Source organism: Ursus americanus, chromosome 17, assembly GCF_024610735.1.
Source record: "Ursus americanus isolate L20-20 chromosome 17, mUrsAme1.1.p, whole genome shotgun sequence".
Taxonomy (NCBI): Eukaryota; Metazoa; Chordata; class Mammalia; order Carnivora; family Ursidae; genus Ursus; species Ursus americanus.
Genome location: NC_142143.1, coordinates 1783997 through 1808153, shown reverse-complemented (window position 1 = coordinate 1808153; position 24157 = coordinate 1783997). Strand labels below are relative to the sequence as shown.

The following is a 24157-nucleotide window of genomic DNA, read 5'->3' as shown; positions in this document are numbered from 1 at the left end:
GTTACGTGTGTTCAGTGTGGCGCCAGAGCGTGTCATCACATGTTCTCGGCATGTGTGTTCCATGTCAGTGGCATGCATGCCACACGGGCCCCATTACATGTGTCACACCTGCCTCTGTCGTGTGCATTTCACGTCCCTCCCCTGCATGTGGTGCGTGTGCCCAGTCACATGTGCTGTGTGACTATCACGCCACTGTTTTGCATCTTGCTGGTGCCCTCCCGCAGCTGGTCTGTGCGCCCCATCCCCGTGTGGACTGCTGGGTGGGGCGCACGTGTCCCTTGCATGCCTCCATGTGTGCTCCCTGCACACACAAGCTGCATGAGCACACTGCTTGCGGATGCCCATGCAACGGTGACCCGTGGGCTCACGTGGTACCTGCCGGACGCCTCTCGCCGGGTGTGCTGGGAGTGTGGGAGCCAGCCAGGGGGTTCCTGCCGTGGGGTTCCTGCTGCGGGGTTCCTGCCGCGGGGCTCCTGCCTTGGGGCTCCTCCCAGGTGCTCACGGGCCACTCTGGGTCTGTGTTTCCTTTCTGTGCACCCAGACCGTCACTCTCGACTCCAGACTCTTGGCACCAGCTGTCCACTCCCACCTCCCCTTACCTTCTAGACGGCACAAACTCGTTGGACACTGAACACCCATCTGCACTGCTGCCCCAACAGCAGGCTTCTGGCACATCTCCACCGCCTGCCACACGCAGGCCTTCCGCAGATCTTGCTGGAACTGGCCTTAAGTCGTTGCCCAGGTCTGCCCACTCCACTGCCTCCCACTGCTCTGGGTTGTGGATGGCCCACCCGGCCTTCCTGCTTCCTCGACAGTGCCCCAGAGGTCTGTTCTCTAGGACACCCGCTGCGGTTCCGTTCACACCAGAGATGCGGGTCTCGCGCATGGTGTTCCGCTGCGGGCCGGGAGCACCTGCCCCGAGGGTCTCTTCTCTGTGAGCCTTGCTTTGGTGCAGCAGGGGCCGAGCCTGGCACTCCGGCACAGTGGCCGGTCCTCCCTGCCTGTCCCATCCTTGCCAACCCACCCACCCTCTCCCCTCACCTCTAACGCACTCTGCATGAACACGGGTGACCACGTGATGTGGACGTCACCGTTTGGTCTGGGAGGCTTTCTCTTTTGTGGCCTGAGGCTGGCTTGTCTGTCCTTGGACGGAACCTCCCAAGGATCCTGCGAGTATGGCTGTAATCAAGGCATCAAGGTGTCCTTTGTGGGTAGGACGGCCCTGCTTCAGTAGACAAGCCTCGTTCCGCTGTCCTGGTGGTACACCTGAGGCTTCCATGGAAACTCTGCGCTTCCCAGAGTCAGGCCCTGCCACTGTTCTTGTTGAAGTGGGGGCTGGGTCTCACAAAGTGACATGCAAATGCATGCTCACCCATGTGGGAGCAGGGGTGGTCATTTCCAGCAGCCTCTGCAAGCCCTTGCTCTGACCCTGGGGCAGGGGGCACACAGCTCAGGGGGCTTGAGCCTCCCCTCCAGGTGTTCCCGAGGACACTACCCTTCTGCCCCCTCCCCATCCTGGACTCCTACCCTCTCCCTTGCTCAGGGCCTTCTAGGGGTGTCTGTAGGCCCTCAAGGCTATGCTGGGGTTGCCCCAAAGTCCTGATCCCCAGCTCCACTCCCACATGGCTTCCTGTGCCCAAGGCCTCCCCGAGGCTGTGGCCTTCTGGGTTGGCATGCTGGCCTGAACACTGCTCCTGTCCTCAAATCCTGGACTCAAGCTGTCTGCTCCCCAAGCCTGCCGGCTAGCTCCCTACCTCCTGCATTTGCCCCTGTCTTCCTCCCTCCGAGGATCCACCTTGACTCTCCTCCACTTAGATGACTTCTCCCCATTAACCAAGGCCAAAGCCCCGCCCCATCTAGTCTCTTGCCTTTGGTTGTTAGCATGTGTGTGCAAAGCAGACACATACCCGTGGATGTATATACAATCATCTCACTCTCTTCGACTCGTGCAAACTGTTACATTATGTGGATAGAACACACTTCACGTTATCTTTGCGATACTAGGTTTTCTCGAATCACAGAACATGGCGTGACCTGCAAGTTAAAAAATTCGAGTTAACAAGTGAAGGTTTGAAATGAAAACCAAGAGTCTGCTTCCCTGACCTCTTCCCCAGGAGCAAAACTGTTAATAGTGTCCTCTTTCCCCCTTCTGGCCCTTCCACTATAATTTTTACTTACTTCTTTTTACCTGACCTTCTGATTTCAGGGGCATACTGACATGTTGTGACTCGTCACCGCTGGCCCGCCCCCGCCCCCTGCGTTCCGAGCGGGGAAGAGGGCACCAAGCCCACGCTCCGCTTTAACCTGCCACCTAACTTTTTCTGTATAATTAAAAAGAAACAAGATTTAAGAATTTCTAGTTATCTTTCTACTATAAATAATTTTCTGAGCTTTATCTACATCTTGATTTTAAAACTTGAAAATGAAAAAAGGACGGTTACAGTATCGCTCCGCAAATTTTAGGCAGATATCAGATTTGTGGCTAGCTCTGTGGAGAAAGAGTTTATTGTAAAGACTTCTGCCGGTGGAAGGAGGCTCTTCCAAGTGGGAGGGCCGAGTGTATCCGCGTGCATTTTCTTTACAGTTGATTATACTTCTGAAGAGTCAAAGAGGCTACCTTTTCCTTGATCCCATATTCCCACGTCCCATTTCTGGATTCCTTTGGCTGCTGGAGGGTCCTCCTGGACCAGCTTTTTGTAAAGGGTCCTGACACTGGGAAAGTGAGCTTCCAGATGCCCTGCGGTGTGTTGCTGTGTGGACAGTTCAGCTGGGTATAAAATTCCAGATTCCATATCTTTTCCCATCTGAACTTAAAGACCCCGCTCCTACAGCTCCCAGAAGCTGGTGTTGCTGATGACAAGTCATTATTTGTTGTCAGTGTTCTTTTATTCTGCCTGATTTGAGAGTTTCTTGCATTTCTTGGGTCTGGGGCTGCCCGTTGGGTCTGTTCAGAATTTGGGGGCCCCTGCTATGTGGAGATGTGTGTTCATTTGACTATTTCTCCTCTCTGTTGCCTTTATTTTTCTCCTTTACAATTTCTTGTGAGCGAAAGGTTGGCACCCAGGATATACCCCGCGTGTGTCGACTTTCGCCTACCATCTCATGGCTCTTTCCCCTTGCGCTCTATTCTGGACACGCCTTTGGCATGTTTTCTGCACCCTGGTTTTCAGCGATGCCCCAGAGCTTAAAGTTGGTTAGCACATTCACTTCCAGACTTCCTTCTTGCTCTCCGTTTCCTTTTCTTCCCAATAGCCTGAATGATGGTACTTAGAATGATTATCGTGATTTCACTTTTCCCTGAATCATTTCTGATCTCTGCCACCTAATTGTCAGGTGTGGAGTATCAGCATCCCGAGCCTTCCTTTCCAGTCACGCCACAGCCTTTCCGCAGCTCTCTGGCGGTCCTGCCTGCCTGCCGTGTCCTCTCCGTCCAGGAATAAAGGCTGAGGCGTGTGCGGTGGCCGGTCAGTGTAGGCCACCTGTATCTTGTGGAGCCCAGCAGGCTTCTTGCTTGACTGGGAGATTCTGAGGTGGAGGGTGTTTCCCTGTCCTGTTTGTCTCATCTTGGGAAGCCACTGGGACCCTTCTCAGAATAACACAGAAATACGTAAGGGTACCAAGAAAACCAATTATATCGAAACGAGTTTTATCAAATGTTGGAAAGTGGATTTTGATATAGTAATATGTTTGCTTTATTAAAACGTTACGTAAACATGTCTGGCAGTGGGACAACTGTAATTTGAAGTCAGGGTGAACATAAATGCTATTTCGCAATATTTGTAAGAGCTGTAATGCGATCTGAAGATCCCTATGATTTCTGTTAGTGGCAGAATGACAGTTATACCTAAACTATTGTGTTTCCTGCCTACGTGCCCAATGGAAGGAATGCCAATTGTAAGTTAGAGACGCATGAAATAAAATGCACACTTTCTCCATTCAGGGTCCTATGCTTCCGGCACTGCGGGGACCCTCCCCGGGCAGGGCCACCTCTCTCTTTGGACAGCATTCCCCTCTCTCAGGCCTGAGCTGGATTTGTCTGACACCAGCCGTGTGTGACGGGGGCATGGGCGTGGGCCCCACGCTTCGGAAGCACAACCTTTTCCAGCGAGTGTCTGCTGGCTGAGCATGTGCCCGAGCCTCTTGGATGTGGTGCTTCCTCCGTGGGCAACACGGGGGCTGGTGGGGGAGGACCTGGGCATCCTTCTGGCCGCTCCAGCTGCAGCCCCTTTCCTGCATCTGCTTCCAGAATTTCTCACCCTTTCTGACCCACAGATCGTCCTCGTTCTTGATTCCCAACAGCATTACAGTTTTATCGCTTCTGAACGTGTCTTTCTGGTCAGAACTGGAGGTCTCCTTCCCAGGTCCGCATTGCTGCCCACACCGCCCTTTGAACAGACTTCCCAGTGGCACCGTGGGCCTCCGTGATGTACACCGTTAACCGACTCTTGTGGGCGCCGGCCGCACGGTCCCCTGAGTTCTCCCTTACCTCCTCTAAGAGTACAAGCAACGCCACACATGCTCACTGGTAGACGTTCTCGGGGCCCGGAGGAAGGGGATGCTCTGGTCCCCACAGCAGATTCTGCCTGTTGAGAACAAATGCCCACATGCTTCTCTTTACAAACTTCCTTTAATTCTCTTTATAGAAGGATCCTCTAAGTGGTTAGTTTTTAAAGTTCCCCTGGTGAATTTAAAATATTTTTCGATTTTCAAAATTTGCAATAATATGCACCTGATGGGGAGCACAGGGGATGTGAGAGGTGGGCTCTGTTTCCTGATGGAGGTGCCTCTGGGTTCTCGGGTGTGCAATAAGCACCCTGGTCACCCTCACGCCCTCCGAAGTGGACAGCTCTGCTCCCCATGAGCAATGAAGGCAATGACCTTGAAGGAGGTCAGGCCGTGCACACCGGGCAGGGCGGCTCCCCGAGTGATTGCTCCAGGTAGGGCATCACTGGAAAGTGTCTTGGGGGTGAAGGCAGAGGAGCCAGACAGGATGGGGCTCTGTGAAGGCGCTGCAGAATGCCAGCGCTCTCTGAGGTCCCAAGTCCCTGGCTGGGTGAGACCAGAGCCACTTCTCCAGGGGAGGGTTTGGACTGGCGTTCTTTCTCTTACGGCGTCCCAGGAGGGTGGGGGCCTTGCGGAGGGACGCCTCCAGAGGTGTGGGATTGACTGCCACGGCCTCTCTGATCAGGGGCTGGCACAGGGGAACCGTGGGAGGCAGCCAGTAGCCAGTCGGGCACTCGTCCTGGCCTGCTCTTTATTGTTGGATTGGGTGCCAGCGTCCATGCCGCTGTGGACTCCAGGTTCCCCACATGCACACTCAGGGGCTAGACCTAGCTGACCTCTAGGAGCCCTTTCCAGGTCTGGCCTCTTTCCCTTCCTGGTGCACAGATGTCTGGGCAGGAACGAAACCGCCTTCCTGCGAGCCCTGCACTGTGTCTCCAGGCCTGCCCTATACTCACAAGGACCCTCTGCCCCTGGGGGGCCCTTCCCCCCCCACCCCCTGGAGCAGGGCGGGAGGCTCCCAGGGCCCTGGATCCACACCCAAAGCTCTTTGCTGGTTATTTGAATTCAGTTCAGGCAAAACCACCTTGAGGCCCACCCCACGGGCCTCTGCGCTTGGAGCTGCTCCTAACAGGCCGCAGATGCTCCTGGTCCAGGGCACCGGGAAGATGAGGAAAATTGGCCCGAAAGAAATACCTGCCCTGCCTAGAGGCGGGACAGAGGCGGGGCAGGAAGGTGCCCACTGTTTCATCTAGAGCAGTCCCTGGGCATCTACTGCGCGCCCACGCTTGGGCGCCGAGCAGCTGGCCTGGAGGATTTCACATACCAGGCCCTGAACGTGGGGTGTGTGTGTGTTTCCGGGCAGAAGTGCCGTTTTCCAGAACCCACCGTGGGTCAGCCCTGGGCAGCAGTGAGGCCTCTGCCGGGGTACTCCCCACCCCTCCACCGGCTGCGGGGTGCGAGGGGGCTGGGCGCGCTGGAGGCTGCCCGCCCCGCTCCGGCACCCGCCGCGGAGGCTCTGCAGTGAGGCCCCTGCGCACCTAGGTGGAGCCCGACCCGCGGTTTTCGGCTGGACAGGCCCCGCCTGACCCGCCGGCGCGCCAGGCGGGGGCGCTGCAGGGCGGCGGGGGGTCCCCCGGGTCCCCTGCGCGGCCCAGTGCGCATCGGCGGCTCCGCGGACCGGGCGGAGCGCAGACGGCGGCAGGCGCGGGCCGGAGTCCGAGAGGCGCGCGGGCCGCCTCCCCAAAAGGGGCCGAGCCGAGAGAGCGAGCGGGCACGCGCCGCCGGGCCGGAGAAGCGGCTTCCCGCGGGCGGCGAGGCGCGCAGCGTCGCCGGCCCCACCTGTCGGCGCGGCCGCCGCCGCCACCGGCACCACCGCCGGCCCCGCCACCGGCCCTGCTCCCGGCCCGGGCCCGGGCAACGCCGGCCAGAGCGGGCGGCCCGCAGAAGCGCCGGCCCGGGCCTCGTCCGACCGCAGCGGCGGAGGCGCGGGCTCCGGGGAACGCGGAGGCCGGCCCCGTCCGGGGCGACTGGCCCGCCAGCCCCGGGCCGCGCAAGTTGGATCTCGGCGGGCTCGGCCGGGCCCCGGCGGCGGCGATGGTGCTGCAGCCCCGCGCCCTGCGCGCAGCCCCGGCCCCGAGCCCGGCTCTCCGTGGCGGCGGCGGCGGCGGCGCGGCCCCCTGAGCCCCGGCCGGAGCGAGCGCGGCGCGGCGGCGGCGGAGGAGGAGAAGGAGGAGGAGAAGGAAGAGGAGGAGGAAGAGGAGGAGGAGGAGGGGAGGAAGGCGACGCCGAGCGGCGGCGGAGGGGCCGGGGCGCACAGGACCCCCCCGCGCCGCCGGCCGTTGCGCAATCCGCGGCCCGCCGTCCGGGCCCTGCGGGCGGCGCGGCTCCGGGGGCGGCGGCGGGGCTGATTCATGGGGCCGCGGCGGCCGCCCCTCCGCGCCCGGGCCCCCGGCGCCCCGCAGCCCGCGATGGTGGCCGAGTGGTCGGAGCGGCGGCCGCCGCGGCCGGAGACTTTCTGCTAACCTCCCCGCCCCGCCGCCCCTCCCCGGCGCCCCCCGCCCCTCCCCTCCCCCTGCCCGAAAGACGCGCATCGCAGCCCGGAGTGGCGCCTCCAGTCGCGGCGGCCGCGGCGGTGGCGGCGGATGGGGGGCGCGAGCGGGCGGCCGCGGCGGCTGCACCCGGCGGGGCGCTGATGCGGCGCCTGGACCTTCGCTGCGCGACTTCGGGGGCGTCGGCCGAGTGGGCACTCCGCGATGCAGCTCCCGAAGGCGCTCTGGGCACTCGCAGGGGCCGCGCTCTGCTGCTTCCTCGTCCTGGTGATCCACGCGCAGTTCCTCAAAGAAGGTAATTGTCCCCGGCGCGGGCCGGTTCCCGGGCGCTGTCCCCGCGGCACGTTCGGCCGCCGCGGGCGCCGCGCTTCGCCAGGCTCTCTGAGCGCCACTGCGGGCCGGGAGCCGTGGCGCGGACGTTCCCGCGCCCAGCCCTTCGGGGCTCACCCGCGGCGCGGGGGCCTCGGTGCCCTCGAGCCGCCCGGAGCCCCAGTCCTCGCTGAGGCTGCCGTGCCGGTCCCCTGCCCCACACGGCCCCGTTGGCAGCGGCGCTCGCCGGCTCTCCGCGGGCCCTCGGTAGATGGCACCCGCGCTCCACGCTGGCGGGCCCCGGGCGGGCGCCGGGCTGGAGGACCGTCAAGAGCCAGGGCGAGAGGCCTGAGCGCAGCACACCGGTCCCCACTCTGCCTCCTGGGGCGGAATCAGAGACCTGCGGGCTGGGGGAAAGGGGACGTGGCCGCCAGAGTGCGCAGCCCCTTGCTCTCCCAGAGCATGCTGAAGCAAGCAGCTCTTGGGTCCCATTCTTGGGACTTGGTTTAGGCACCCGTCTGTGGTTGGACCCCTGTGGTTGGAGGGTTCTTTGGGACAGGGGAGCCTTTCACCCTGAGTCCTGATTGGGTTGGGTGGGCACTTCTGGAAACTTCCCAGCCCAGGAGCTTGGTCCTGGTACAGCCGGGGCTCAGTCTCGCTGGCCCTGGCGGAACAGCAGACCCAGGCACTCCTGGCCCCCCAGCTGCACACACTGCCCATGCTTGTCGGGTGCCCTTGCCCTCAGGCACCTTGCCACCAGTGCTGCCTGGTGCTCCCCCTGGCCAGCAGGGAACATGAAGCATAGGCAGGAGCTGGTGTGGCTGGGTAATGCCAGCAGACCCTCATTAGCTCTGGGTTCCTACAAAGGAAGGATTTGCAACATTCAGCTGCTTCCCTGCCTAATTAATGAGCTGCTGCTGGCTTCCCAGGAAGCAGGTAGGTGTGGGAGGCCAGCCCCAGGCCGGGTGACCTCCTGCATTGGCCCGGTGTCTATTTCCCTCCCTTGAATTTGGGTCCAGGCCCCGAAGGGAGAGGTGGCTATCCCAGGAGTTGGCTGCAGGCCTGCCCTCCCCTGCAGGGGCCTGATGAGTCCCCCCTGACGTTGGAGGCCAGCTTCCCCCAACGCTGGCTACCTAACTTGCTTCAGGAGTGGGCGGTTCTGCCTTGGGTTCGTCCCGGAGGGCTGGCAAGTCTCCAGAGGGCTGTTCTCAGCTGTGTCCTTGGCCAGGGGGTCCGAGGACCCACCAAGTGGCCGCAGGGTCCCTGGGCAGCTGAGCTTTGTTCAGGCGTTAAGTTCTTCACTCTTCCAACGGATCTCTCCTTTTGGGGCGGATTCGTTTTGGAAAGCATGTTAAAGTTTCACCGCGTCTCTCCAAGGTCGAAAGTGCCCGCATATGTGGGGACTTTCTGTGATGAAGGGGATCGTCCCTGATTTCAAAGCTGTGATTTAGTAAGAGATGAGAGCTGGCGGCTGCTCTGATTGCGTGTGGCTGGATGCTTCCCTCCCGCTCGCCCCGTGGGAGCTGACCGGTCCTGGGCTCTTCGGGGGACAGTACCAGCCTCCTGAGGCCTCGAGTCTTAAAGACAGTATCTTCGGGTCAGGAGGCGAGAGCTGCTATCCCTGGGTTTGAAGATGCCGGGTGCAGGCAGGTCCACATTTAAGCGAATCATCGGGCTCACGGAGTGAAGTATTTGTGTGGATGGGTTATTGAGAGCTCTTCACAGAACATCTCGGCGTTTACTTTGAAGGAGACACATACGAGTCAGTGTTCTGGAAGGCGGTGTGGGCACAGGGCGGGTAGGACGTGGGGCCGCGGAGGAGGTGTGCACTCAGAAGCCACCGTTTCCTTTAGACAGACTGGGGGAGTCTGTGTTTGCCTCCAGGATTCTTGGAAGTCCTGTTTGTTGGTCTTGAAATGGTGGCACCAGCTGTCTGGGGGCCAGCGGAGACCATCCTTGTCCTGTGACCTGCCCCTCCTCACATGGGAGACACAGGGCTGTTCTGGGTTCACAGGCTGCAGGCCCGGCCCACATTCCTCCAGTAGCGTGCGGGCCAGCGGGAGGGAGGCGGCCAGGCGGGTCCGCTGGCAGCTGGGACTCGTTGTCTGCGGACGAGTGGGGAAGAGTTGTTTAAATAGCCGTTTCCATGAATCTGGTGTTTCAGGGATGAAGAATGGGGGACACGGGGAGCCGTTTTTTTACACTTCACCTTTTGTGTGCAGGTGCAGGTCTCTCTGTGGCGGATCGGTCCCCCCTGGCCAGTCTGCCTCCCAGTGTTTGGGAAGATGAATGGGGCTGTGACCGGAGAGGGACGCGCATTGTGGTTCCCTAATTGCAGCCCTGGCTGGTCCAGCCTTTGTAGGAACGGCCTGGTCACTGTGCCCTGCCTGGCTCGGGCAGCCGGAGGGCCGAAGAGAGAACTGCTGGACGTGCCGTGGCTTGTGTGGGATGCGGGGGCGCACTGGGGCCTGGACGGCAGCATCTCTGCTTGTTCCCGGGGACACCCTGACCCTCCTCCGGGATGCAGGAGGCCGCGTTCTGCTTCTGATTGCAGCGAGCCCATGTGCGTTTGGGGATCTCGGGAGCTGGTTTGAAATACAGCTGCTTACTTGGGGGGCAGAGAGTGTCTGTGATGCCGAGCCAGGGCCCGGCAGAGAGAAGCCGCTGCTTTATCTCCATAGTCATGTTTGGTCTCAGAAGACCGGGGTGAGGAAACAGCTGGGATTGTAACAGCGTTTCCCACCTTCCTCTTCAGGAGACATTCAGAGCTTTCTCCCATCTTTCATTCGTTCGACAGATGACGGCCCTTCCCGCAGATTAACGGCTTTTGTGTTGGTGCTTGAGTAACAGGAAGAAGAACAAAAACAGTACAAAGAAACAGGGAGACGTGAGAGCTGACGCCCAGCCTGGCCAGGCCACTTGGGCGGCGAGGTTTGGGGGCTTTGGGACGCGGAGGAGGCAGGAGCGGGGCTGGAACGTGGACGGGAGGTTGAAGTCCATTTGTGTAAGCCCTTCTGGTGGCAGGGGAGCGTGTGGGACGGGCGAGCACGGTGTTAGCAGCCTCTCCCGCGATGCCTGCGGAGTGCTCGCCCGGGGAGATGAGCGCCGGGTCGGCAGCCACAGTTCCCGGGCTCCCAGAGCCCCGATCGCCCGGCCAGCGAGGCCTCAGCAGCTGCTCCAGGGCTCGCAGCGAGACTCAACGTTCACACATTGAGTGAGCCAGTTACTCTGAAAGGGAAGGCTAACCGCGAGCCCAAGGCTGGGATGGGGCGTGCTTGACCCCGTCCAGTCCCTTACTGGCCTCCTGTTCTCGGACGCGGCTCTGTGTGCTGGTCACTAATTGCTGTCATGGTCACAGGAGTAGCCATCAGCCCCAAGCGCTCCCATGTTTGTTACAACCATCAGCTAATTTTAAACAATGGACAGAGAATTTAGCACTAACACAGCACCTTTCTGAACCCAGGAGTCCATCGGAAATATTTGCTGATGAGAAACGGTCCTCCCAGTTCTAGCAGGGCGGGTGTCCCCAAGCCGTGAACAGGGCGGGGGCTGGCGGGAGGCCGGCGTGGGTTGGTGAGGGCTTGGTGGACCCTGTGAGAGTCCTGCACGTGGGGACACTGTTCCTGGGAGCTCTGGGTTGGGGACTGTGCCCACGGCTGTCGGGGCGCAGTGGCAGGGGTGCGGGTATGGGCACTTGCAGCCCGGGGCGCCGAGCGCTCTCCCCGTGTCCCCACAACCCTGACCTCACCCGAGGTCTGGTGACTTCTCCCTGCGAGGGGTGCCTTCCCCCGCTCTCTTGCAGACTCCCAGAGGGCCCTGCGAGTGTGCGTGGCTGTGGGACGGGTGGGATCGAAAGGCGTTAAAAACAACCCGCTCCTTTATCACTTACTATCATTTCTTGCATGACAAAGAATCTAAATAAAGCCCACACTCACCTTCATGGGATCTCAGTGCTGAGTGACAGCCGGCAAAGTTACAGGAAGGACTGGGAACGGAGGCTTCAGATGTGACGGGGCTCAGCACTGCCTTGGGTGACGGCGGCTGCACGCGGAGGCCGGGTGCGCCGCCTGGGACCCACGGAGCGCGTGTAGGGGCCGCACACGTGGGCACACTCGGAGCGGCCGACTGAGGCTGACATCCCACGGACGGGGCAGCAGCCTCCCACCTCGTCCCGTCCCCGGCACAGCGTGGGAGAGCCAAGCCGGGACGTCTGGTACCTCGCTCTGGGTCCGCATGTCAGAGCGTGTGCCCGTCCCTGGGGACGCAGCACGGTCTGGCGACAGCGGGGGTGCAGGGGGCAGTCGGGGCGGCCCCGTCCCCTCCCTTGGTGGTTGTGTTAGTGACTAGTAAGTAACATGTGGCTGGATTACTGGAACGTTCCCATGTGTGTCTGTGTGACCCGTAAGGTCCTGTGGCTTCTGGAACCTGCGACGGTTGTCGTGAACCTGGTTTAAAATGCAGCCGCGTCCTCGGGGGCAGAGCGCCTCTCTGAGGGCGCCAGGACCGGGGCGCAGGGAAGCCACGCCTTTCCTCCTTCTTCACGGAGAGCTAACAGGTATCTAAGCATCCGTGACGTGTGTGAAGGGAGTCGTGGGGTGAACACGCACAGGAACGCAGCTGGTGCTCACGCGTCTGTCCCTACACGCGGGTTTCAGTGAACGGATTCAGGTGTGTTTTGGGTGGACGTTGGTGACCCTGTGGCTGCCTGGTACAGCGACCGGCCAGGAGTTCTTGGGAGTTCTTCCTTCTGCATAGACCTAATCCGCCCCTGGACCCAGCCTCTCTAGGGGATGGACGGCACAGCCCCACCCCTGCTCACACGTACACTCTCTCTCACACGTGGACACACACGTGCACACACCCCGCACACCTGCAGCCTCTTAACCTGACGAGGGGTGGTGGAAGGTGAGGTCTGTGCTGTTCCGTCCCTGATACCCAACATGGTGCGTGGCCAAGCCTCTCTAGGAGGTTCCACACCTGCGTGGCCACGTTCCACCCTGTGGAAGGGCTGCTTTCACAGAGGAGGCCCAGGTAGGTCAGAGGTCAGCGGGACAGGCACCAGCGTGTGTGCGCACGGTTTCCTTTTCTCTGCGTGGGCCCTGAGGCCGAACAGGAGCCGCCCGGGCTCCTCGCACACCCACACGCTCACTGTCCTCATGCATCCTGGGTGCTGTCCTGGCAGACCCTGTGCCTGAGCCCTGGTTCACGCACGCTTGTGCGCGTGGCCTTTGGGATGAGGACACCGGATTGCACGGTGACACCAGGCAGGCCACTGGACAGCGGGGACCCTCCGTCTCCTCCTGGGCAGGAGGAGAGGGTCCGAGAAGCTGAAGCTTAGGGCGGCCATGCGGGGCACCTGACCGATGGGTCTCTAAGCCCACGCCAGGCCCTGGAAGCCGTGCGGTTTCTGCCAGTCGTGCGGGATCCGCCAGCACACGTGGGCAGACGGCCCCTGGTTATGTCATCCGGACTGTGTGGTGCTCGGGATGGTGGCGTGGGCTCGGTGCACAGGGCAGACGCCAGGCCCAGACTCGTAACCGAAGAGGATGCTAGCCGGTCTTGTCCGTAACGTGGCAGGTGCTCGCAGCCACCCTGCTGCGTCCATCCCCACCCCTGCCCCTCTGAGAGCCAGCGTACTTTCCTAGCTGCTCTCAGCATGGGAGGCCTCAGCCATGGTCGCCAGCATTCCCAGGACTCTGGGCCCTGGCTCCGGGGAGTCCCGTGGGGAAGGGCAAGGCCTCCCTTCCCTCCTGGGGGCGCTGACTGCTGGCCCGTGTCTGTCCCCTCCCTGAATGGATTGACAGACCTGCCAGGACTGTCTCTCCAGAGGGGACTTCCCAACAGGGAGGGAGCGTCAGGACCAGCAGAAGGCGGGATGTGGCCGAGGGTGGGGGACAAGTCCGATCTGCGAAGGTCCACCCTGGGACCCGGCCAGGGTCCTGGGAAGAGGGGGCTGGGCCTGAGAGCCCGGGCTGGGGTGGCCGCAGACATGGGATGAGCTCAGGCCTGCCCCCCAGCCTGGGCTGATGCTCTGCTCTTCCCAGCAGGGGCCGTCCTTTCTAAGACCTGGTGAGTCAGGTGCAGGAAAGCCAGAGCCACCTGCTTTTTCTGGCCGTTACTTAGTTACTGAATGCTAGGGGACACTGCTGACGTCCCCCTGCAGATGCTCTTGACGGGAGGCCCACGGCTGCAGGCAGGGAGGGAGGTTCACTGGTGTCGGCCCGAGCTGGGCCTGAGCCAAGAGGTGGGAGGCCCTCGCTGTCGACACACCTTCCCGGTGCTGGGGGGCCACCTGTCTGGAAGGGGACGTGGGGAGGAGGGCGAGCATCTCTCCTGGTAGTCCTGGCTTCCCCGGATCATTCTTTCCTCGTCCACACTGCCTGCAGGGCATGCTAGACTGAGCCCAGGGAAGAAGTCGGGGTACACAGACTGGTTTCCCTGTCGTGGGGTGTCCTTGAGGCCACCGTCCCCAACCTGCACCTGCCATGCTCAGCTGCGAGACCCTGACGGTGCCCACAGCCTCTTCCAGACGATCCCCGAGAGCACGGGACCCCATTGTGCAGTTTTGTAGCAAGTGGGATGGAGGTCCACCCACGTGCCCCGGCCCCTCCTAGCCGTGGCAGAGAGGTCTGAGAACACTGGTCCTCCCCACTGATAGGTCCTTTCCAGTCTTGACGTCCTGTGTGTCAAAGACTCAGACCGCCGCCTGGGCTTGATCCGCGTGGCATCACGGTGGCACCATAGCCTGCTCTTGGCGAACTGATACCTGTGACTCGGGCAGCAGGCACGTGGGTCATGTGCCTGGCCTGGGCTATGTGTACGGAGTAGCCGCGGTGCATGCCCGCAGTGGCCCACCTCCCGCGGGGCTGGTGCGAGAGCCGCTGTGGTCACGCACGGTTGCGGGCACGCCAGCCATTTTGCCTAAGCCGCAGGGGTGTGTGTGTGTGTGTGTGTGTGTGTGTGTGTGGTTCCCCTTTGCCGAGTGGATGTCGAGTCACTCTGGGTTCTGTTTGTCTGACTGTCCCTCAACGGTGGAGGCCACTGGTAGGTGGACGTACGATGTAGGTAGGAGGTGCTGAGCGCCGTGCACGCTGGTTCCGGGAGCGTGAGGACAGACACGCACTTGGACTTGTCTCTCAGGCCTTCGGAGCAGCAGGGCCCTGGACCCCTGGGACTCATCCCTCCCAAAGCACCTGAGTTGTGGAGGAAGTGTCGGCCCCGCCTCTGCAGCAGTGGCTCTCACCTGCTGGGACGGGGTGGACCTTGGGCGCAGGGAGGGTGGCAGCTGCCGGCCTTCACTTCCCCTGCGTGCCGCGGACTCCTGACGGGCAGGAGGGGGCCTGGAAGGGCCGGGTGGTCGCCCCGCGGGTGTGTCACTTTCCCTTTCTGCGTGGGAACACAGGTGTCCATCCTGGAAAGCCAAGCCAAGCTGCGGCAGTGTCTGTGCAGGAGGGGGCCCACGGGCACGCTCAGGGTGCCGTCATCCTCAAAGCTGTCTGTCTGCCCAGGAGCCCCCCACTTTGTAGTGCACTCAGGTGCGGCCACCGGGATTGAGCGGAGACCCCTGGACGCCAGGGGCCTGTTCTGGGCCTTGGTCTCCGAGTCTGACGGCAGGATCCTGCAGTAGGCTGTGCCGACGGGGCTCCCTCTGCCCTGCCCCCTGCTACCAGGTGCCCCCAACTCAGGTGGGGAGGGTGGTTCTAGGAGGCTCCAGGTTCAAGTGAGTTGCCCTCTGGGATGCTGCCCGAGGACCCTGCCAGAATGCCTGGCCCCAGACTGCCCGTATCCACCCTCGGCCCCATGGGTTCCAACCACATATATTTAGGGGAGGCTGTTCTGCCTTTAAAATGCATGCTCTTTGAGGTGCCTGGGTGGCTCAGTCGGTGAAGCACTGACTCTTGATCTCAGCTCAGGTCTCGATCTCAGGGTCATGAGTTCAAGCCCTGCATTGGGCTCCTACGTTTAAAAAAAAAAAAGCAAGGTCCTTTCTGCCTGGAGAAGACAGGTTTCATTAACTCATTACTTTCTTCTCCAGCTGCAGAAGCAGCGAGCCAGGCCCTCTGGTTTGCTTCAGGGAGCGAGGAGCCCGGGCGCTGCTTGTAAATGACCCTGTGTTCTGGAGACCTTACGTCTGTCTCCAGCCCTCGGGCCCCGGGGGGCACCTGCCCAGCCCCCTGCTCCCAGGACCCATTGCCTCTGTGACAGCCTTGATAGACATGCCTGGAACACATGCCCAGTGCCTGCTGTATGCCAGCCAAGACTCTGTGCTGGGGAGCCGGGGGATCCGGTGGGATCTAATGTGTGGAGAGTGGGAGCAGGGACTTGAGTGTGTGCACTTGTGAGAAATGCACCACTGTGGGGGCCCCAAAACATGCGTGCCTGCCCGGGACCTGTGGGTGCAGCCTTACAGGGAGACAGGGTCTTTGCGACTGTAATTGAGGTAGGGGTCTGGAGACGAGGTCATCCTGGGTTAGCGTCCATCCTAAATCCCATGACAGGTGTCCTTATGAGAGACATGGGGGGGGAGGCAGTGGGATGACGCAGCCTCCAGGAGTGGGAAGAGGCAGGAGGGGCCTCCTCGAGAGCCTCCGGGGCAGTGTGGCCCTGCCCGCCTGGACCTCTAGCCTCCAGGCCTGTGGGATGGTGGGTTTTTGTTGCTTGAAGCTCCGTGTTTGTGGTGACTTGTTATGGCAGCCCCGGGAACGGATGGGCCGCACACAGCTGGTAGAGGGAGCACTGGCCGAGCCGCGGGGAGTCACATCGTGTGTGCCGGGGGCTCCGGGACGCGTGCTCCGGGGGGCAGGGGTGCGGGGGATCGCGGCTTGGGGACGGCCTGGACGGCACACACGCTTGCAGTGTTTTTTTGTCGGGGTGTTTGGGCCACGGAAGCGATGACCTTTGAGCTGCAGGTGGGGGCGGAAGCTGCTCCCCCGGGTCGGGGGTGGGGTGGAGCAGCCCGGAAACGCCGAACGCGCCCCCGCCATAAAGCCAGCAGTTCCCAAAGTGAGGCGCGTCCTGCTGTCGGCGCGCGCACGAGACGGCTTGATGCAGGGCACGGATGGGCATTTTTCATCTTAATAGTGTGTGTTTGTTTTTATGGTCACCTTCCATTTGTGGCCGTGGCACTGGCTTTCTGGTTAGGGGAGAGAAAGGGTGTCTTTGGATACGATTGTGGTATCGGGCGCAAGCAAGCTGTGGGGAGACGCTGAGCAGGTGGGACGCATCTCAGCTGAGCGCCCACTGAGCGCCAGGTGCAGGGAGTCGTCTGGGCCAAGGAGCGCTGGACAGGGTGGTGGGGGGCTAGGGGCGGTGGTCGGGGGTCAGACGGCATGGCGCCGGGAGCTCCGGAAAGTTCCGCAGGCATGGGGGTGCCCTTGAGGAATCCTGGTCACTTCCTCGGGTGTCCAGGCTGGCTGGGGACAAAGAGGCTCTCAGCTGGGGGCCCCGGGCTCCGTGATGGACGTCGGAATGGACAGGTGTCCCTGTCAGCTTCCTGGGGCCTCCGGCATAAAGGACCACAGATGGGGCACGGAAGCAGCAGACGCTTGTGGCCTCTTGGTTGTGGAGGCCACGTTCTAGACCACAGTGTGGGCTGGTTTCTCCTGGAGGCTCTCGGTCCTCCCAGGCCCCTGTCCTGCTTCTGGTGGTCCCGGCAGTCCTGGGCACTCCTTGGCTTCTGGCTGCCATCCCTCCCAAGTCTCCCTCTCGTTTCTTGCAAGGACACCGTCACTGGATTTAGGGTCACCCAGAGTCAGGATGATCCCATCTCAAGAGCCTTAATCGTATCTGCAAGGACACGGACTCCAGATAAGGCCACGTTCTGGGGTTCTTTGGGGGGCACTGCTAGCCCATCATGTTAGGGGTGGAAGGAAATGCACCCCTGCTCCTGGCCTGATGCCCCGAGCTGGCCGACCTTCCAGCCGTGAGCTCTAGCCCTGCTCCGGTCCATGTCCCTTGGGCTGCGGCAGTCCTGGGGGCTGTGGGCGGGTGGTGGGAAGGTGGGGGGGGGGGACGGCAACTCCTGCCTCTCGTGCACCCGGCTGCTCCTTGCTGAGTCCACCGTGTCCTGAGTTTGGAGGTGCCGACGCCCTTATGCCCATGTCTATCCCCGCCACCCTGGGGCCTGCTGTGTGGGGCCTCTGTTGAGCACCTGGGACCACCCTGGGAGCTGGCCTGCTCATGACCCTTTGAAAATTAATTTTTCTTTCCTTTTTAAAGAAAATTGTAAAAAGCAGTTTGACATTTGAGCCTGGCCTGCCCCAAAGCGTTTTTGATTCTAATGGGAATAGGCTCTTGCCAATTTGACGGTTACCTGGTAGGTTATTAAGAATGTTTCTGGTGTTTCTTCTTTTATTCCTGGTTTTTCCTTAGTGTCATAATTCCTGTTGAACTGGACTTTTTTTCCCATTAAGCGTGTGGCTTGCAAATGAGAGCAAAATGCAAATGTTTGTGTTTTGAGTTTTTCCCTCGTTGCTCCTGAGAGGGTGTGAATGGGAGATTGTAACCCACTTTCTGTAGGGAATGTTCTAGAAGGAAAGGCAGTTCCTCCTGGGTGGGAAGCACCATTAGAGCCAGAAGCTTGGGGAGTGGGAGAGGGGTCCCCAGGCTCGATTGCTGGCTGCCCCCGGGCTCCTGCTCCCAGAGACTGTCATCGAGTGCCCCGGACCCCCAGGCTGGCAGGCCGGATGCAGTCACCACCTGGAGATGGCTCACCATGCTGGGGGAGGGGCGCGGAGGTGTCCAGAAGGTTCTGAGGGGACCTCACGGTAGAGAGAAGCCTCTTACTGCTTGGGGAGGGGACATGGGACACATGGGCCGAGGAGGGGTCCAGGTGAGTGAGGACGAGGGCAGGACTGTGCCCCCACGGTGGGGTCCAAGGCAGGGGTGCCTGCTGGGGCCGTGCTGGGTGGAAGGAAATGGGGGGCAGCCTGGCTGGCTTTGTGCGTCGAGGAGCCAGTCCCCCTGCATGCCTTGCCTGCGCTTGTGTTCTGCAGTGTCCCCAGATGTGACAGGTGAGGGGGCGAGGCTGAAGCCACGTGGCCCTGAGCCCCCGATGCCTGGTGGGGGGCTCGTGTGGGGTCTGCAGAAGTCTCCTGGCCCAGATGGTCTCCTGAGCTGCCCTGTGCACGGGGCATTGCTAACGCCCTTCCAGGGACCGGCTCATCCCAGCCCACTGGTCACTGAGCCACCCCACTTCCTGTGGCCTGATGGGTACAGTCGTTGCTCCTCTCGGTCGTGTGACCTTGTGTGCCCGTGCCTCGGTTTCCCCTGGCGGGGCAATGGCAGGTGGTGGTGAGGGAGAGGTGAGGGCATGCACGCAGGGGTCAGAGCTGCATGTGGAGGGTGCTCAGGGGCACCCTGCCGCCTGCCCGTCCTCTGACACAGGCTGAGGCCTCTGGACCAGCCACTGTGGTCCTGCGGCCCCCCCATCTTCCCACCTGCCCCTGTGTTCAGGCGGACCCCCTCCCTCACATGGGCTCTGAGGGGCTCTTGACAGAGGTTGTCAGAGGGAAGAACACGGTGTTGGGTGAGGACTCAAGTGTAGATGGAATTTTCCGGAATACTTAGCAAAGGGGACATTCATGAGGTCCCGGCAGTGCTTTCTGGGGCCGATCCTGGGAGGTCGCTCAGGAGGGCTGAGCCCATGAGGACATCGGGTCGGTGCCTGCAGAGCCTCCAGCGGGGTCCTGGGTCTGGGGGCTTCCTCGGGGCTTGCTGAGCGAGGAGGGGGGCTGTCAGAGTGGTGGCCCGGCCCGCAGCCACAGAAGGGAGCCGTCCCCTGGTGACCCAGTTAGAAAGGCAGCAGACTGGGGTGGCCGGCCCGTGGACTGTCCTCACCTGCGGGACGCCTGCCACGTTCTCCTGAGTGAGTCCTTGCGCCCGGGCATCGGCCACTCTCCTGTCCCCGGCGGCCTCCGCGGTCTGTTTATAACAAGGAGTCTCAGAATCCGCTCACCCAGATGCTGGAGATACGGGCTGCGGAAGCATGTGGGATGGTGCAACCGCTTCACCTTACAGATGGGGAAGTTGAGGCCCGGGGCAGGGGAGTGACTCGCCCAGGGTCACGTGGGTCCCCGTTAATGGGGTTGGTGGGTGTTGGGGGAAATGGTTTCTCAGGCTGGGAGACGGGTGTGGCCGAGGGCGTGCAGATGTGTCTCCAGTGCTCCAGGCTGTGTGTGGGGCGCCCAGGGGCCCGCACGGGCGGGGGTGGGGGTGCGGGAGCCTGGAGATGCGGCCTGGGGCTGGCCGGGGCGGAGTCTGGCTACCAGACTGTGGAGAAACGTTCGTCTCCCAGCCATCGTGCAGGGCCCGCAGATCCTCCCGGGCCCTCAGAGCTCTGCTTCTCTATTCCCTGAGCGATGCGTGCATGTGTGTGCTGTTGGGGACCGGGGGCTTGGGGGATGCTCGGGGTGGCAGGGCTGTCCCAGCCTTGGAGTGCAGCTGGGACCCGGCCAGGCTCAGGGGTTACAGAGGGCCCGGGACATGCAGACCTTGGTGTGTCTGATGCCCTGGAGGTGGCCAATGGACGGGCGACCGGAGCGGTTTAGTCTCCATGCTGAGCGTGTATCTGTCCAAGTCCAAGTCAGTGCCTGGGGCTGTGGGGCCACTCATGGTTCTCAGGGAGCTCCTGTGTGGTCCCCCCATTCCCATCAGCTGCCTGCTCCTCTGTGAGCATGAACGTAGCGCTTTGTCTGGGGCTGGGCCGTGGCTTGTGGTCTCTGTCTTTCTGCTGTCTTGCCCGGACCAGGAGCCCTGGCGGTGTTTCCAAGCGGACGGCGCGGTACAGACCAATGGGAAGGTGGGCCTCTCGATGTGGAGCTCTGGCCACCATGCCCAGGGAACCTTGGTCCAGCGTATCCCTAAGCCTTGGGGCGGACGTGGCAGGTAGAGCCGAGTTCCCGTCCTAGACATACCCTTTCTGTCCGGAGGAGTCCTTTGGCCCCCGAGCGCCGTGAGTGCAGCCTCGGCTTGCTGGGCAATGCTGCTACCACTTGGAGACTCTCCTGGTGAGCCGTACGCATCCGCTCTGGGCAAGTGAAGCCCTGTGTGTCCGTCGGTGAGTCTGGAGGTGCTTCCTTGAGCCCGTGACCCGGTGGAGTGGTGAGCACCAGTCTCCCTTTGGCATTGGGGCCCCAGACAATCTTCCAGCTGCATGCCCACGTCTCCAGCCTTCACTGCCCCCAGTGCGGAGGAATTCTCCTTATGCCTTCTCGGGCAGAAGCACGACCCTGGGGCCCCACGAGGAGACCAGCTCGAAGTTCTGGGGGACTCCCTGCTCCCAAAATGATCGCCCCCTGGCTCCCTTTGTTCCTCCAGGCCCCGGGGGGGGGGGTGGACGGAGGTGATCACCATCCCACCGTCAGCGCCAGCCAGAGTGTGCAGGACCGGCCGCAGGGGTGCTCTTGCCGGACACACGAGGCTGGGGAAAGCGATGTGTGCACCTGCTCGGTGGCCCAGCACACCCCTAGCAGTGACGAGATCCTTGCTGGGCAGGGGAGCTAGAAGCTGCTGTCCGGGCCAAGGCAGGCCAAGCATGGGCCGCTGAGACTGCCCCAGTGCCGGGGATGAGAAGTGACACGCTCGGGGACGGGCATTGGGCTCAGCGGCACCGTGCGCTGCTGCCCAAAGTTGATGGGGTCGAGCACCCGCCTCGAGCCTCTGGGGCCGAGGAGGGTCCCGGGAGCTGGTGAATCGGCCTGCGTGTCTGGCCAGCTTCCTCGGGTCTGATCCTTTGAGAACAGAGACTGTCTCCAACGACAGCCGAGTTCCAAGCCAAATAAATTAAAACTTCTGGTACATGCTATGTTGTAGCCTTATTAAGTGGCAAGATTATGCAAACAAAATCATTAAGTATGATTACGCAACTTTCCTCGTGGTTCTTACGGCCGTTCATTATCTCCCGTCCTGCCGTACTCAAGCTTGATTCCAGGGGAATTAGTGGCATTATGTTTAAATCTTAACTTTTGTGTTCAGCAGACGCGTTCCAAGGCTTTTGAAACGTATCTTGACGGCAGCGCCTGCGTCTCACGGTTTAACAAGGGAGGGAGCACGAGGACCTGCTAAACTCACTAATCTGTGAAAATGAGGGTTGTTGTGCCAGTAGGAGTTTTTTCATCTAATTAACAACAACATGCTGTTTTCCTGAACGTTCCCGAGATAGAGTCGTTTCAGAGAAACTGAGGGGCGGCGGAGGGGACGCGGGCTCGGGGGGCCGAGGGTGTGTTCCTTCCTGGTCCCTGCAGGCTCGGGGCCCCGTGTGTGCCCGGGCAGCAGCCTCCCCGAGTCCTGAGAGGGCATCTCCAGGGTGTCCACTGACAGGCGAGTGGAGGGGAACGCGCTGTCGCTAGAGCGTGGGCAGGATTCCGGCTTAAGAGGAAGGGCGTTCGGACACCCGCCACAGCGCGGACGGCCCGCGGGCGGTGTGTTGAGTGAAAGTTCAGACACGAGGGGATAAGTGCTGGATGGTTCCACTCACGTGAGGGACCTGGGTAGTCAGGTCATGGAGTCGGAGGTCAGATGGGGTTCCCCAGGGGCCGGGGGGGAGGGGATGGGGAGGTCGTGTTTTCGTGGGGAAGGGGTTTCCGTTCGGGAAGATGGTGAGGTTCCAGAGGCCGATGGCTGTGTCAGTGGCACAATGCAGATATGCCCGATGCCACTGAGCTTTACGCTTAGGAGTGGCGAACGTGGTTTTACGTGGCCTGCATCCTGCCACAGTGAAAACAATAAGGCACGTTCTCAGTTGCATCAAAGGGCAAGAACTGTGTTCATATATTATCATTTTAAAAAATTGTAGGCTTTTTTAAGGGCAGCTGAGGGTTAGAAAAAATTGAGCAGGAGGTCCAGACGCTCCTCACATGCCCTCCCCCCCCCCCCGCCACGTCCCCCTGATGAACTTCTCTAAGTGCCGGGTGCGTTGGTCACGGCGGTGAGCCGACATCGAGGCACTGGTGTTAACGAGAGTCTGCAGGTTACTGTGGGGTCTGTCTCGGTGCTCTGCAGTCCCTGGGCTTCGGGCCCTCCATGCACTGTCCCAGCTGGCGTGTCACCATGTTGGGGACCGTGACAGCCCCGGGACTGGCTGGTGGGTCAGGAGCCCTGGGGAGGCTGGAGCTTAGAGTGGCCACATCCTGCAGGGACAGTCCAAAGCTGGGGGTGCATGCCTGGGCAGGGCCCCTCTTGACCCCATGGGGACCCCAGGGAGGCTGGCAGTCTCGGTGGGGTCCCAGCAGCAGCACAGGTGTGGTCTGGGGCATCCGCCACTGGGTTCGGAGCAGAGGCTGTCGTCCGGCTCTGGGAGTTGAATGGGGTCTTTGGCACCCCCTGGGGCCACCCCTGTCCCTGTTGTGGGGAAGCACGTCTACTCTGTTTCTAATCTGGTGAAGGTGTGTGTGTGTGTATGTGTGTGTGTGTGTGTACATGTATCTTCAAGTAGGGGACACCTTGCATTGCCCGCACTTTGAAAGGTACAGGCGGTGTGTTGTGACGCCTTCCCCAGTGACCCCGCGGCACCCCCAGCAGCCAACCATGTTCTCCCCGCCCCGGTGCGTTTCTCCTGCCCTCCCCAGGAACACATGCACATGGGAGAACAGGCTATTAAAGCTGCTCTCAGGTTGGCTGTGTTAGCGGTAGTTCCTGAAGCTCTTTCTAGAACGGTGCTTGCCGAGTGGCCTCGTTCTCTTAGATGGTTGTGTCGTGTTCCTCGGCATGGGCTCCGACGCGTGGATGGATCCCCGTTGCTGGCACTAATGCTCTGAGTCTAAGTTGTCAGGGAGAGTGCTGGCGAGAGCGGCTGTGCTCACCTCCGAGGCCCTGTGAGCGGGTACGCCATTGCACACAGCCCCTCGGGGGGTCTGTGCTCGCTCACAGCTCCATGGAGGCTGACCCCGGGGACCCCGTCCAGGAGTTCGCCTACGTGACTCCCCAAGCCCGTGCCCACGGTGTATGCTGTCAGTCCCGTGGATCTTCCAGAACCAGCAGGTGTGGACAGGCGTCTGGTGCAGGTGTAACGCTCGCCTCTCTTCTGAGGCCAGCAGAGTCCTTTTATTCCCCTTACTCTTTATCATCATGGCTGTTTTGTGTGGGGTGCTCACCATGTCCTGACCACAGGGCTCACCGTTTTCTGGGACCGTCTTCATTTCCGCACGGATGTTACAGAAAATTACTGTCGCTGACACGGGCACCATCACCTGTGCATTTCGGATGCAGATGATGGCCAGATCTGGAGGACGGTGTGTGTCCTCCTCCTCGCTGGGCCTTATTCGTGGCCGTGCATCATTAGATGCCCCACACAGGCCTGGCACTGACAGGCGCCCAGTGCAGATGTGGTGGAGACTGGGTCTGTGGGCCCAGCCTAGTCCCGAGTAGCTGTCGCTTCTCGGTGTGGCTTGGGGGGAATTGTGTGCATGGGGTCAGAGGCACTGGGTCACTGACTTCCTAGTTGTCCATCTGATGGAGGTGGCCGTGCAGGTGCAGTATCAGCCCTGCCTGAGTTGGGCAGCAAGGCTGCTTTGCCAGGTGACAGTTGTCCTCTCTGGGGGCTGGTGGTGTCAGGGTGTCCAGCAGCCACGGGCCGTGTCCAGTCTAGAGTCTCTGTTAGCAGGTAGTGCCCATCTCTCTGACTTCTATCCCGTGAGGAACCTTTGCAGGGTTCTGAGGGATGGTGAGGTGGTGGCTTCAGGCGCCCAGAAGCCCTGGAAGCTGTGAGCTGGGAAGGGCTGGTCTCTCAGGAATGGGCTCAGAGCCACATTGGCCAGAAGCTGCCATTTCTGGACCTGGTTGTGATGGTGGTAATCATG

The 24157-nt window shown here is 61.3% G+C and overlaps 1 protein-coding gene across 2 annotated transcripts in view; it reads left to right on the top strand.

Moving 5' to 3' along the window:
* TAFA5 (TAFA chemokine like family member 5) overlaps positions 1–24157 on the top strand; it is a 190837-nt gene that overhangs the window by 65166 nt on the left and 101514 nt on the right. The window contains exon 1 of one of the 2 annotated variants that reach the window (XM_045815515.2): positions 7150–7347. The exons of the other annotated variant lie outside the window; for it this stretch is intronic. Within the exon in view, the coding sequence (XP_045671471.1) occupies positions 7257–7347 (91 nt within the window). The 5' untranslated portion in view covers positions 7150–7256. Of the gene's footprint in view, positions 1–7149; positions 7348–24157 lie in introns of those variants that run through there. 2 annotated transcript variants of the gene reach the window in all.